The sequence below is a fragment of the Patagioenas fasciata genome, chromosome 9 (genome assembly GCF_037038585.1).
Source record: "Patagioenas fasciata isolate bPatFas1 chromosome 9, bPatFas1.hap1, whole genome shotgun sequence".
NCBI lineage: Eukaryota > Metazoa > Chordata > Aves > Columbiformes > Columbidae > Patagioenas > Patagioenas fasciata.
The window spans coordinates 23,096,894-23,112,369 of NC_092528.1; the positions used below are offsets into that span (position 1 = coordinate 23,096,894).

Genomic DNA, 15,476 nt, shown 5'->3' on the forward strand with positions numbered 1-15,476 from the left:
CTTGATTAACCTTGTCCTTCGTGCTACTATTAGAAGTGTCCATCTTTGCTGCCATGTCAGAACTGTCTTTGGAACATGGATTAGTCAGTCTTCATAATTGTGCTAGTTTTGGCTGGGATGGAGTTAATTTTCTTCATAGTAGCTCTTATGGGGCTGTGTTTTGGGTTTGTGCTGAAAAAAGTAGTGACAATATGGGTTATTTTTGTTACTGCTGAGCAGCACTTACACAGGGTCAAGGCTTTCTCTGCTTCTCTCACCACCCAGCAGTGAGTGGGCTGGGGGTGCACAAGAAGCTGGGAGGGGACACAGCCGGGACAGCTGACCCCAGCTGACCAAAGGATATTCCACACCGTGTGACATCATGCTAAGTATATAAAACTGAAGGAAGAAGAAGGAAGGGGAAAACATTTGGGTTATGGCATTTGTCATTCCAAGTAAGCATTACAGATACAGAATCACACAGAATCACAGAATGTTAGGGACTGGAAGGGTCCTCAAAGATCACCTAGTCCAGTCTCCCTGCCGGAGCAGGAACACCCAGATGAGGTTACACAGGAAGGCATTCAGGAGGGTTTTGAATGTCTCCAAAGTAGGAGACTCCACAACCTCCCTGGGCAGCCTGTTCCAGTGTCTCTTACCCTTACTGAGAAGAAGTTTCTTCTCAAATTTAAGTGGAACCCCTTGTGTTCCAGTTTGAACCCATTACCCCTTGTCCTATCGTTGGTTGTCACCGAGAAGAGCCTGGCTCCATCCTCCTGACACTCACCGTTTACATATTTGTAAACATTAATGAGATCACCCCTCAGTCTCCTCCAAGCTAAAGAGCCGCAGCTCCTCAGCCTTTCCTCTTAAGGGAGATGCTCCACTCCCTTCATCACTTTTGTTGCCCTGCGCTGGACTCTCTCCAGCAGTTCCCTGTCCTTCTTGAACTGAGGGGCCCAGAACTGGTCACAATATTCCAGGTGTGGTCTCGCCAGGGCAGAGTACAGGGGCAGGAGAACCTCTCTTGATCTACTAACCACCCCCCTTCTAATACACCCGAGGATGCCATTGGCCTTCCTGGCCTCAAGGGCACAGTGCTGGCTCATGGTCATCCTGCTGTCCACCAGAACTCCTAGGTCCCTTTCCCCCACGCTGCTCTCTAATGGGTCATTCCCCAACTTATACTGGAACCTGGGGTTGTTCCTACCCAGATGCAAGACTCTATGCTTTCCCTTGTTATATTTAATTAAATTTTTCCCCGTCCAACTCTCCAGCCTGTCCAGGTCTTGCTGGATGGCAGCACAGCCTTCTGGCGTGTCAGCCACTCCTCCCAGCTTGGTGTCATCAACAAACTTGCTGATAGTACACTCTATTCCCTCGTCTAAATCGTTAATGAATATATTGAATAATATTGACCCCAGTACTGACCCCTGAGGCACTCCACTAGATACAGGCCTCCAACTAGACTCTGCCCCATTGACCACGACTCTCTGGCTTCTTCCCTTCAGCCCAGCTTTCCTGGGGATGGTTGAACACCTGGCTGCCCATGGGAAGCAGGGAATGAATTCCTTGTTTTGCTTTGCTTGTGTGCACAGCTTTTGCTTTATCTATTTAAATGTCTTTATTTCAACCTACCAGTTTTCTCGCTTTTACTCTTCTGATTCTCTCCCCCATCCCACCGGGTGGGAGTGAGTGAGCAGCTGTGTGGTGCTTAGCTGCCGGCTGTGCAACTTCCAGTGAGGAAGGTTCAGTGATAAAGAAAACATTTACATGAAAGACTTATTACATGCATCTGCTTTTCTGATCCCCTGAGAGCAATTATGAACTATTTGAAAAGGGCTGTCCCTGACTACAGTATTTCTGGTATATCACCGCCAGCAGCTGTAGCAATGGACGTACCTGTGCAGGCCACCCTGCAGTGTTAGGCTACAAGTCATTAACTAGTCTCAAACCTTTTCTAGATAATGGTGGTAACTCAACCACTGTTAATCAATTTATGCCAGAGTAAGCCTCATGGACATTTACTGTGCAGTTGAACATCCATAGTGGCAAAAAAGACAAAACTTTGACAACTGTGTCAAGAAAAAGCCTTACATATTTTTATTTTCTTTAAATCTCTATAAAGCATGAATGTAGTGCCGGGGATCATTTTTTATGGAAGGTCATCAGATTTCCTCTAGGTCAGATTTCCTCAGAGAAGTATCTTATAATTATGTATGATGAGAACATGAAAGATTTTAGAAGGTAGTTTTCACTATCAGGGAATTTTCCTTTTAGTTAGAACTAAAGCAGCATTGTTTGCTGGGGAGACTTGTACCCATTCACATTATTTGAGGGACTCAGAATTTTGAGCCTTTCAGCTGCAGAAGAGTCTGAGATAGCTGAGATCAAGAGGCAAATCAAAATACTTGTTTTAATCATTATTTTCAGTGCTTTTCCTCTCCAGAAATTGTGTACTTTTTCCTCTTCTCCATGTGCTGTTTTCGTTTGTTGTACAACTGTTGTTAGCCCTGCAGCTCTCAAGCCAAGGACATCTTTCTCTGAGATTATATAGGAGAATCTTCTGCCATGGAGCTATGTGGAAATAAGGGCAAAATTTTCGGAAAAGTGAGTCTGGGCTTTCCTGGGCATGACTTTGATTGTGTGTGGTGATCAGGAAAACCCAGAGCTTCTGCCATCTCCTTTAGATTTGAGCCAAGGAAAGGAATATCTTCACCAGCGCTGGCAGAGTGAGGGCTGCTTTGGTATAGCTCAGGAAAGTTTGCAGTGGGAGGCGGGAGAGGATCTTGCTGATTTTGAACTGGAATGCGATAGACATTTCCTCTTATTTGGAAGGGAAAGTATTTTCCTGATATCCTTGTCTTGTTGTGGTGATGTCTGTAGTAGTGATGGTAGAGATGGGAAAGATGTCTTGGAGGAGGAGGGTGATGTGGTCCACAATGGGGAGGAGGATGGTGGTGATGTGGTCCATGATGTGGAGGAGGATGGTGGTGATGTGGTCCATGAGGAGGGGGAGGAGGAGCAGAAGGGGGATGTTGTGTTTCCTCTTGGGGAGGAGGATGTGTTCTATCATGGGGAGGAGGAGGAGGATGGTGATGTGGACCACAATGGGGAGGAGGTGGAGGACAATGGTGTGGTGGGTGAAAGTGTTGATGTGGTCCATGAGGAGGACGAGGAGGCCCGTGTGGTCCATGATGTGGAGGAGGATGGTGGTGATGTGGTCCGTGATGGGGAGGAGGATGGTGGTGATGTGGTCCATGAGGGGCAGGAGGACAGTGTGGTCCGTGATGGGGACCAAGAGGAGGACTATGTTGATCATGTTCAGGAGGAGGGGGAGAGGGATGATGCAGTTCCTCTTGGGAAGGAGAAGGATCATGTGGCTCATCATGGGGAGGAGGAGCAGAAGGGGGATGTTGTGTTTCCTCTTGGGGAGGAGGATGTGTTCCATCATGGGGAGGAGGAGGAGGATGGTGATGTGGACCACAATGGGGAGGAGGTGGAGGACAATGGTGTGGTGGGTGAAAGTGTTGATGTGGTCCATGAGAATGGCGAGGAGGCCCGTGTGGTCCATGATGGGGAGGAGGATGGTGGTGATGTGGTCTGTGATGGGGAGGAGGACAGTGTGGTCCATGACGAGGACCAAGAGGAGGACTATGTTGATCATCATCAAGAGGAGGGGAAGGGAGATGATGCGATTCCTCTTGGGAATTAGAAGGAGGATCATGTGGCTCATCATGGGGAGGAGGAGCAGAAGGAGGATGTTGTGGTTCCTCTTGGGGAGGAGGATGTGTTCCATCATGGGGAGGAGGAGGAGGAGGATGGTGATATGGACCACAATGGGGAGGAGGTGGAGGACAATGGTGTGGAGGGTGAAAGTGGTGATGTGGTCCACTGTGGTGGGGAGGAGGAGCAGATCCTTCATGGCTGTCTTGATGTTGTTTGTTGAAACTATGGTTGTGCTCAGGATCTTCAGGTCCAGATTGAGAAGAGGATGGACATCCATGCTTGTGATGATGTCTGTGATGATGTTTGTGACCAAAATGATGGTGGGGATGGGGTTCTTTGCATGGCTGTCCCGGTGTTGGGTGTCTGCATCTTTTCCCATAGTCATGCTGCTGTTTATAAAAACACCAGGGAAGGAAGTGTTAAGTGAGATACTAATAGGACAGAAGCAAGTGGTGAGAAAGAGAGGTGGGAGTTAGTAGGTTTGCATTTACAGTTCCAGTGACCTGTAAGGAAAAACCACCTGTGGGTTTGTTTGTTTGTTTTTCAAGATAGAAGTAGTAGATGATAAAATGCCAATTACTGAAAATCATCTGGAAATACTACACCATAACAAAATGAAATTATACAACAAGCTGAGCAAAATCTGTGATGGATCAAAACATAAAACCCACACTGGAGTAATTGTTGTAATAGAAACTGAAATACTGAATATGATAAAACCCATGTCCCCTCCTCTTGCTTTCCAAAATTCCTGTAAACTTGTTTGCCAGTCTCTGCTCACTTTAACCAAGGAGTATGGTTGGGCTGAAAGAAGACACCCTTGGAAGGAATAGTGGGGACAGCTCAATTCTAATTCATCCTCCGATTGATGCAGCAGTCAAAAGCCAGTCTGGCCTGACATGCTGCATCACACCCGAGTGCTAATAAAGGGACACAGACAACTGTTGCAGTCATCTGTCCGCCTGGACTAAGTGGGGTTGCTGTCACCTGTGTGTGGATACAGCCAGAGACATTTCAGTAAGTGAGGTCATACCCTGGGACTGTAGAGTTCACAGCTGATATCTGTTCCATCAGGTTCCTCTGTGTCACTGATGACTCTTGCCTTGCAGAATCCCACGTGCTAAGCGAAAGAAAAGGAAAACAAAACAAAACAACAATGCACATGTTGGCTCTTGTGATGGAGATAATCGAGGCTACTGAAGGTTCAACACTTTAAAGTGAGGCTAGTTCACTTGATATCTCAGTATGTTTACATAACTTAGCTGGATCCTGAGCTTTCTGATCAGTGATACCCGCCAGTGATTAATAATTATTAAAATAGATGCCATTTTGGAGTGGTTTTGACTGTGAAGACATCTTCGCCATGTGCATCTAGAGGGCTGCTACTGTTCATCTTACTTATCTTTTGATATCTGTAAGAAATTGGTCACCTACTGATGTCTCCAAAACAAGTACCCTGGGGGTGACTATTTTTATTTCTGTCTTTGCTTGTCAAACATCTGTTCAGATTGGGCTATTCTGAAATTTTGGTCAGCATTCTCATAAACAGACGTTATGTAGCTATGCTGTTTCAACCAATGCTCAAGGTAAAGCTTTCTTCCATTTTTAGTTTTTGAAAAGTAATTCGTTCTAATCTTTTAGCATTACTTCCTTTAGCATCCTCTTTGCTGTGACTTTCACCTGCTGTCTAGTCGTTGTGTGTGGAATTGCTCGTGTGAAGAGCACAGAATTCATGTAAGGGGTTCTGTGTGTGCTCCCTGTAGCAGATGCTTTATTTTGATTTATGTTTGGGACATTAGTAGTCTATTACGATCAATGATTACACATGTTAATAGCATTTTACACACATACAACTGCGGTGGCAGCATTGAGAACAGAATTCAAAACCTCTAGCTATCTGTTTGTGCTTCATTCTAGTGAACTTCTGTCTCTGCTACCAGTTCATGCACAACCTTTTCCACTCTTCCGGAGTAATAAGAGCCAGAGAAGAAAATGGATGCACATAGAAGTTCTACGTGATTTATTTTCCCCATATTTTTATTTCATTCCTTCAATTTCCTTTCTGAGTAATAATTTATTCTGAAATTATGATCTTGCCTAGTTTTTTCTTTGGTGTAGACTATTATTGTAATGGGAAGGTGGGGTGAGGAAAGTGCTTTGATAGGAATCTATAGACAAGCCTGAATTATTCTACTCCCCCTGGATTCAGTGGGATGACATAATGCATGTATTTTGTTTAAAATCTACGAGTCATGTTAATGTAAAAGTTTCTATGACAATAGCCTGCATTATTTACTAGAAAATGTCCAGAATTTGAATGCGAAAGCCAGATCCAAACTGAAAACCTCAGCTCTAGGTCTGTAATATGTCAGACTTCAGTTATATTTAGATTTGAGAGTTCAGATTGGCTCCTCGTAGAATAAAAAGGAGCAGCTGTGAAATTAGGATCTGGACATGGACTTGCCGGTTTTTTCATTTTCGAGTTTGGGTGCATGCTTATAAAAAACACTTGGAAATACTGTGGGAAGATCTTTCTGGTGCCACTCATTCTATCAGTTCTTGTTCTAAAACTTTACTTACAGCGTGCCAGTCATCCAGAAAATCACACTGCAATGCCTGCTTTGCTTGCTGCGTGGATTTGGAACAGTTGGTCTCTTTTATAGAGAATCCTAAAATGTGACCTTCACGTGAGGCAGTCTGAAACCGAGAGAGCAAACAAGAAGTGGTAACTAGGTGTATTAAAAAAACCCACGAAAGTCCTGTAATTTTAAAAGCAACCATACTTCATATTGTTGTCAAAATCCTGTCTAACTCATGCTTTCATTACCTGTGCTGTTCAAATATTCATACATATACATGTATTCAGTAAGGAAAATAGATTAGATAATTCATACCTTACTCGCCTCACTCATTTCTGAATTCCAGCAGTAGTTGATTTATTTCTTCATCTAGCATGCGGATGTTATAAAACCTGTTACTTTTTCAGCCTGTATTTTTAGAAAATAGAGCTTTCTCCCAAAACTGAACTGCTGTTCCTGTGGAAAGAGAGACTTACTGGATGGCACCCACCCTGTTCTGGTGATGGGGGTGCATAGTGCTACAGCGCTGATGTGAATTTGGCATGAAATTCTGCCAGTTGCTGTGAGGTTGGTGCTTACTCTGTTACCAGTGGCATTAAACACAGAGAAGACATTACTCCATAAGAACATGGGAGAAGCCGTTTGTGGTCCTATTAGAATCCATAAGGAGATATTTCATTTTAAATTCCAACTGTAGTACCAGTTTATTTCAAGTCTGTATGGAAGGTGTCCATAGCAAGTGTGTGCACATAAGTTTCACTAGTTTAACTAAATTGGTTAAAAGTGGATGCACATGCTTTACATTTTTTAATCGTAATTCGTAGTTTCTAAGTGTTATGCAGTCTGTTGAAATCCAGTGGTACAATCCAAATTGTCACTGTAGATAAAGACAGAGAAGTGTGAAGACAAAGCAGAAATCTGTGAATCCAGGCAATCTGAAAACAGCAATGGGCTAAATAGGAGTAGGGACATATCCTGCATGAGACTATGGAGCAGAGCACTGTCCGATTTCTGAGCAGTATTAAAAGCTGCAGGAAGATGGGGTTGGCATGCTGTAATTTAGGCAGTTTCCAAGATCAACATGAATCGTAGTAGGGGCCGTGGGACCTCGTTACAGAGGTGTCCTGAGCTGACGTCTGTTGGCAGAATGATCCTGTGCTGTTTAAGTGAAGATCTCCAGTATCTACCAACAGGAAATTGTGGTGATGTGAGAGCTATACTTCAAATCACCCAGAGGATAAGTCTGTATGTCGACATCACTGAGAGATGTAGGAGTTATTTACCAGAGCCGGTAGTTCTTCAAGAGGTTCAGCAAAGATACAAATTTACCTTCTGTCCTTCAGAGCTCTCAGTGCTGCTTTGCTCTGCAGCCGAGACTGAAAATTATGCTGAATGTGTTCCACTTTGTGTTGTACCCCTGTGCTTGATATTCTAACAGTAAAAAATTATCTGACTTCAGTTGACAGGATGTATGACTGTGCAAATAGAATACACATGACTGTACATCTTGAAGAACTCTGGTCGATAGTAAATAAACTCTTGTATGTTATATTATGATAGGTAAATAGGTGTTCAAAATAAAAAATATGCATGTAAAGAAGGCTCTGACATCTTGTATGCCATCACACTGCCATAGTGTTTAACAGATGAGAAATCCTTTTGCTTTCACATGCTTAAATGAAAGTTGATAACAAATCTTTGCAGAAGTAGGACCTTCGATTTTAAGCACTTTATGCTGAAAGGTGATGAGCAATACTTCTGATCCTAAAAGAGTTTAAGTTGCAGCCCCGTGGTTTTGGAGCTGCTCACAGAACATTGACAATTATAAGCAATTCTAGTACAAAATGCCACTTACCGTCTTTAAAATCTTTTCAACTTTGTCCACGTCGAAGTAGTTTGTGTGGTTACTCTCACTGTTGAATTTCTTCAGGGCCTTTGCAGCAATATTTTTATGCTGCTCAGTGACTTCCAAGACTTCAACTTTCACAGGACAGTCTTTGCACTCTAATAAATCAGGAGGAACTGTGAAAACACAGAGTGACTAATATTGCAATGGGTAGTAATACTCTCGGGAGAGCATGTGTGCCTTTAATATGAACTCATAATGAGAAACTGAAATGCAAGCGTTTCCTTGGAAGTGAAATACCTGTCTCTCACTCTACAAATATGGGTTTATCCTGTAACATGAAAAAAAGAAAACCTGTGAAAACGAATGTTCTTATAAATCTTTTAGCTCCACTTTAGAATCTTACCACCCTAACCAGGCATTCTTCGCAATTTTACTTTTTTTCTGATATTCATCATCATGTTTTGGTGGACTGAAATGGCGATACCATCTGACATTAATAAAGCATGTTTATAGAAGCAGAGTAACCTTAATTCTATTACTCATTCTTAACATTCCATTTGAATTATCTAAAAGAAGAATTGCAAGCAGATGAATGAATCTATTACAGTTACCATACACTAGCAATGCACAGACATGTAATTTGGTACTAAGGCTGGTTTGAGCTATGCCTTGGCGTACAACAGTGCTTATTTTACCTGGACTCAATGTACAATTAAATCCATATAGTTGAGGTTTCTTCAGCAGCTGGCTTGTATATGTGATAATCTTACATTGCCCGAAGTCCTGAGAGGAAAAAAGAATAGGTGATTATGATGTTATTTTCACTGGACTTAATTGGATGTAGGTGATCATAGAAATTATGCCTCCTTTTAATCTACAGTACTTCTAAGAATAACAGATGTGGTCATTAATGAATGTTTGTTCTGCTGTCACGCAAAATTTGTGTCCAGGTACAATGGGATTTCCCTCTACAAGAACCTTTATTTTAATTCTCAGTTTGTATGAGTGAGTAGACAATGGAAAACTAAACCAGCCTTCTCAGTCCTTCTAATACTTATTTACAGTAAGATAATACTAGCTAGCAGGAGAAGTTAGGATGTCAGAGATACTCAAGGTTACATAAATCTTTATCAACTTAATAATTCCCAAACTTATAAAAGGAGTAAATGCCTTCTCTTCCCTCCTCAGGGCCTTCCTGCTCTGTCCCATGTGGTAGTATCACCTCTCTCCTATTTAAATGAAGTTTTAGGCTGGTAGTTCTCATCCCAGACTGCATCATCGGACTGCAACAATAAAGGACAAGTGTTGCTACGTATCACATTTACACTGACACTACCAATACTTCACACTGTCACAGCACAAATGTTATGACAGAAAACTGACAAAATATAACACTGGTATTTCTGGCTAATATGCTAGGATCATGCTTAAAAATAATTTGTAGTGCCCTTTAGTTGTCAGTGAATTATTCTTAAAACATCAGTACTGCTACCAACAGTGGAGTGTAGCCCCTTTGACACAACTAGTTAAATAATGCTGCACTTATTTAAGGAGTCAACCCTTTTTTAAACCTTTAGCTTATGTTTAACAGCTCTAGAATTCAAGAGGTTTTATGTTACAGTTAGCCGTATTGAAGCCTATTCTTCACTTAGAGATTTTGTGACACAGGAATTTCTGATCAGTTCAGATGACGATCAGGTTGATGCATTATTGACATAAGATTCTGCCCTAGTGCCATTACTTGCCGTGGAATAGATTTCACCGTATTCACAAGACTCCCAATGTCTTCTGGATAACACAGGGCATTCTGTTTCCAGCACATCCAAAGTCAAGTAGAGGACTGAGGAATTTCCCTGAAAGAAAAGTGCAGGTAAAAAGAGTTTGTATACAAGAAGTTTGGTCTGAAAGAGACTTTTTTTGGAAGTAGGTATGTTTAGTCTTTAATGTAGGTTTCTCAGTTCCCTATTAAGGTTTTTCTGAGCTGACAAGCATAGAAAGGGTTTAGGCTGGAAGGGACCTTTGGAGGTCGTCTTCTCCAGCCACTTGCTCAAGCCAAAGCCAACTCCAAAGTGAGATCCAGCTCAGTTCTGGGTATCACCAAGATACAAGTTCCACAGCCTCTCTGGGCTGTTCCGGTACTTGTTTTTTTGTTTGTTTGGTTGGTTTTTTTTTTGTTTGTTTGTTTTTTGGTACTTGTTTGTTTGTTTGTTTGTTTTGGTTTTTTCCTCTTTTTCCTTTTTTCCTTATCTCTAGTCTGAATTTCCCTTCCTGCAGTTCACAGCTGTTGCCTCCAATTCAGTTGTTGGAAATCTACGCGAAGAGTCTGTTACTAACCCGGCATCCTTCAAGTAGGGAAAATGCCAATGTTAAAAAGATGCCATTACCTCTTTCTGATTTTCACATAGAAGATATTGGTCTGTTAGCAAATCAGTTGTCTAGCTACATTTAAACATTATATACATATATAAAATTATATGGCTACATCCATTTCAAATGACTTTATTGACCAGAGTCTTTCAGAACTTTGCTTCCTGCTCAGTTTATTCAGGGTTTGATGCAGCAAAGCTGCAATAATCCCTACAAAATCAGGAGCCTAAACTCTGAAATTCTTCTAGTATGTTCTATCTCCTGAGTAAGCAGGATGGAGAATCAGAATTTGGATTTGGCTACCAGTGTAATGGGATGTGGTGTTAAGAATTATCTGTGGCACGTAAAAACAGTTTTGTATTTTTTTGCAGGAAAATGAATCTCAATTCGCATTTGAGGTGGATTATTTAAACTTCACGCAACCCCTGTATGAACACGCAGAATGAAAACAGATGTATTTTGTTTTGTCATTTAGATAAAATTACGCAAGCCCATTCACTGTGAATAAATGTCCTCAGGCTTTATGGAATTTTATCCATTTGTGTTCCTTTTTCAGAGTGTTTCTGTACAGATCAGACCTTGGAAAAGAACTATTGCAGTCTAATGTAATATTTTTGTTAGTGAGTGTCCAACGGTGTCATGTTAGACATTAGTTTTGTACTGGGCGTATGTCTTAGCATTATCTCAGTTTTAAAATAGGGGCTATGTGATTTGCACAAGAGCACATGTTGTTGAACAGTAGAACCAGGAAACAATCTAGTTGTCCTGGACACCCATTCTGCCCACTACCCAGGTGATTATTCTCTGCTTAGGGGGAGTTACTCTTTCTGTTTTGTTTTATATATCCCAATAATTTCAAGCTGCTAGACAAAGTGTTAGTAACATGCAGACAGAGAAGAGAACAGAGATGGTGAGAAAGACTTTTTTTTTCTTATTTGTTTTTATGAAAGGTAAGATAGGTAAGATGTCTCTTGTAAAATGTACTATTCACTAGCAGCCCTCTAAAACTGGAATTAATAGATGCATTCACTTTGTCATCCAAACTTGTGAAATGCTAAAGAAGCCAGTTCATCCCTGGCAAATATTAATTTTCTTCAGCAAGATGCATTTGGAGTCAATAAAACCTAAAACAGAGCTTGGGAGAAATTAAAGGTCTGCATCCAAATATGTAGTAGAAAATTCCTCTGTTTGTCTGCTGGATAGCTCTTGGGAAACAAACAAAACCAAAAACCAACATGGTGTTTGCTTGGTTGTTTTAAAATAATCTTGGCCACCAGAGTTCTGCACAGCACAAGCCTGGAGCTGTTCTAGTGTGAACGCTTGAGTATTTTACACTTCTAGAACATTCATTTAAACCCAGTAGCGATCTGGCTGCTAGGGATTGCTCTGCTGAAGTTTCTAAGAGGGTTGATGTAATAGACTTGATTTTTTTTTTTTTAATTAATATTTTTTTATGTCATCTTGGCAGCAGAGCCAACTTAACTGCTTGAACAATAGTGTACATGGTCAGTGTGCGGGAGACCACACCTGGTGGCTTTGGGTCTGAGAAGGTACAGAGACCTTCCAGGGAGAATTCTTTAGCAGGAAGATAGACAGAAGACTCTTTTCTGCTCTTATAGACTCAGTGTGGTGGCTGAAGCTGTGGCCTGGACTTCAAAGACAGCAAAATTAGCTAAGGGTACAAAGCAAACCATCAGCATGGTAGTCTACAGGTTGTTGTGTTCATCTGGAACTGTGAACTCTCTCTTCTGGTCCATATTCCAAGTTGTGGTTCTATAGTTTCTATAGTCAGTAATTGGTTAAAATGTAGAAACACTGAGATTTTTCTTTTTAGAAATACTGATTTTTTTTCTCATACATCCAATGAATTTTTCATGTCTTAGTGCCCAGTGGCTGCACTTCACAGGGGTGGCACACGCATACTGCATGGCAGCAGTGTTCTTCAAACAGGGGAGACTTGGGGGTTTGAACCTCTTAATGCTGAAGAAGAGTGATTGATTCCTAGGTGAGCTCTTTAACTACCTGGCTACTGCGTAAAACCAAATAGTATCATGTGCCACAGCCTTGCCTATGAAAACCAAAATCATCCATCAGCTTTTTTTGAAGACCTGTAGGAATCAGGGCTTTGGATCACTTTCTGAACTTTTTCTTATCCTAACAGTCAGTTTTAAGCAGTTCCATCAATAACTAGTCTGTTTTTTTCCATTGCCATACTAAGATGTACAATAGACTTCTTTAACCATGCATGTTTGCCTGGATTCTAGTTTCATAGCCAAGCAGCTAAAAGGTAGCCAGGCACATTAGATGTCCTTGGTCTCTTTTATCTCCTAGCTAAGGAAATCTGGTATTCTATTGCTTTTTCTGCTATTAATTTGCTTTTGCATTTAAGCAATCATTGAGAAAGGCTTATTTATCCTCTCTAGGAAACAGAAATAAGAAGGAAATAGGAAATGACTGATACAGATTGTCTATCCAGCCCTTCCCCTCTTTTGCAGAGTGGCATTTTCATCTCCTTTGGCTTCATCTGCCTTTTTCCCTTCCTTCCAGTTATCCAGCTATCTCCAAAATAAAGAGAATAACAAAATACTGATCTTGCAGGATACATTGACTTAATTAATGTTGGACGTTCACAATTTAAAGAAACCCTACAAATATGAATTTTCAGCGTAACATCTGAGACCTGACAACAGATGGGACAGATTAATTTCTGCCGTTGTATACAGGTGTTCAGAGCATCCCTTACACTGACATCCAGTTGGCCAGGGGAGCAGAGGGCATTCAGCGTTGATCAAAATCAAGCTTACGTACAATAAATCATGCACAAATGAACACTGTGATAGTGCAAATCAGTGCTGATTCACTGAATCACATCGACATTGCTCTGTTAAAAGCAATAAACATAAACTTTTAATGATCTGGCTCATATTATAAGATCACAGTCTTCTGTAAATCAGCCTTTAAATCGATACTTACGATATGTAGCTTGTGTGCATCAGCAACACGGAATAAACCAAAAACATAGCCATCTCTGCGATGTCTGTTGACCAAATCCAAGGCCACTCCTGCATCTGTTTCAATGGTATTGCAGTCTGCAGGTGTAACGTTTGTTTTGTTTAGGGCGTTAGAGCCCTGCAGCAGTGTTAGAAATAAAGCTGAAGCTAGAAGCAGCATTTTGTTTGCAGTGCTAGGTCACTACTGCCCATGCTCTGATAAAGCCAGTAGTGTGCTTTTAAATCAGAGTAGCCCACCAAAGTTATAAATGAATGCTGAAAGGGCATGGTTTTATACAAATTTGAGTGTCGTTGCCTTGACCCTGGATTAACTTTTGCAAACAACAAGTAAATGATTATATAGTGATTGAGCAGATTTTGAGAAAAGTAGTAATACCCTCTGGACTACCCATCAAAGGGATTGTGTTTGTGACACTTCAGGCAGGCATTGTGCAATAGTGGTTTGCTATGAAAAATACTTTGCTTCTAACAGTGCTGCTGAGCCTGGCGTTAAGAAGGTCCAGTTTATGTACGCAGGTATTATGCAATCTTGGTTTTCTGTTTATTGTAAAAAAAGCTCAACTGAAAATACGATGAAATATTTGTAGTCAGATGATGACTATATCCATATCCTTGTTTTTGCAGATCCTTTCCTAGAAGAGAACTAGCGAGAGGGAAACAAGGAGGTCACTCAGATTTGGAAAAGGTACGTAGCTCAAGGTGCACTCACCAGCTGGTGGTTTGTAGCTTCTGTGTGAGTACCTGCTACTCTTCCAGCTCCAGAAAATTTAGAGCAGACTTCTACCAGCTTTCCGTCATTTCAGACTGCTACACAGATGGCACTGACTGGCTTCATACCTGTGTGATCTAGGTGTGCCACAAAGTGACCTAAAGCTGCCTTTACATCCTCAATCTGAGCAGTTTTGTGTGCTCTTTGGTTCTAGTAGTCTTCATAGACTTCTTTAGAGAATTTGTGGTAATTTTTTGTGTTTATTAAAATAATTCAGTACGTAGTAAGATTCATACCTTTCACACGATCTGCCGATATCCTCCACTAAGCAGAAGGGAGAAGTAATATTCTCATTTTATGCAAAATCTTATTCAGGATAGTTTAAGACATTCTGAAAAGGCAATAATCACTTGTCAGGCAGTGGTTGAAGTTTGAATACAAAATTCAAACTCTGAATAAGAAAATATTCTCCAAAAATTCAATGTGAGTCCAAAATGACAAGGTCAGATTCAGATGAGAAATTTTCCAAATCCTGGTTGGTGTGAGGGGTTGGATAGGCTTCTCATAGAAAAAGGTGCTAACTGTATAATTGACTTGGGCTTATATGTGTAGCTTCAAAGTTCTTCTCTGTGTTATTTTTGTAACAAACATTAGGAAATATAATGGGTTGTCCTTCTTAACCCTTACCTCATTTCATTAATCTGTATTTTAAAAAATCCAACTTTTATCACATCTGATGTCTTAGGAAATCACATTTGAAAATGCCTAGAGCTGAAGCAGTAGCTTTCGTTTATGGTTAGCTCAGGACACACTTGACAGTTCTCCAGTAGCAGGTAAGCTAAATGGAGAATCTTACAATAGGAGAACCGGGGCCACTCAAAACTGGTGTGGATTGGTTTAAAACAGATAAAAATAGTCCTTGTGCAATGGGTAGCGAACTGCTAGAGCTTGTTGCAGAAAGATGTGGAGGCAGATGGGATCAGTACAGTCAGAAATGGCTTAGAAAAGTTCATGGATAGCAGATAACTTAAGTGGATACTGGAAGGACTAAGCAGGTAAATGCCCTTTTAAATCACTTGTACAGTGGTTCTGGGTACTGGAGAAGTACAAGAGGAATGGTTTGCAGAAAGGTGCCAGGTCCTGTCTCCTAAGCACAGATATCTTTTACCACTGGGAGAGATTGATACTGGGCTGGATGAACCACCATTCTGATGCAGTGGGGCATTTCTTTTATGTGTTTATAATGTTTCATT

General features: G+C 41.2%; 1 protein-coding gene across 1 annotated transcript; it reads right to left on the reverse strand.

The window, feature by feature from the left end:
- Nucleotides 1-2,059: 2,059 nt before the first annotated feature.
- Nucleotides 2,060-13,763, reverse strand: HRG (histidine rich glycoprotein). The gene is made up of 7 exons (XM_065844984.2): nt 13,477-13,763; nt 9,882-9,989; nt 8,832-8,919; nt 8,143-8,309; nt 6,289-6,405; nt 4,742-4,828; nt 2,060-4,097 (listed from the first exon to the last, which is right to left on the reverse strand). The coding sequence occupies exons 1-7, from the start codon at nt 13,672-13,674 to the stop codon at nt 2,529-2,531; spliced, it is 2,334 nt and encodes a 777-aa protein (XP_065701056.1). The 5' UTR covers nt 13,675-13,763; the 3' UTR covers nt 2,060-2,528.
- Between the last annotated feature and the right edge of the window lie 1,713 nt (nt 13,764-15,476).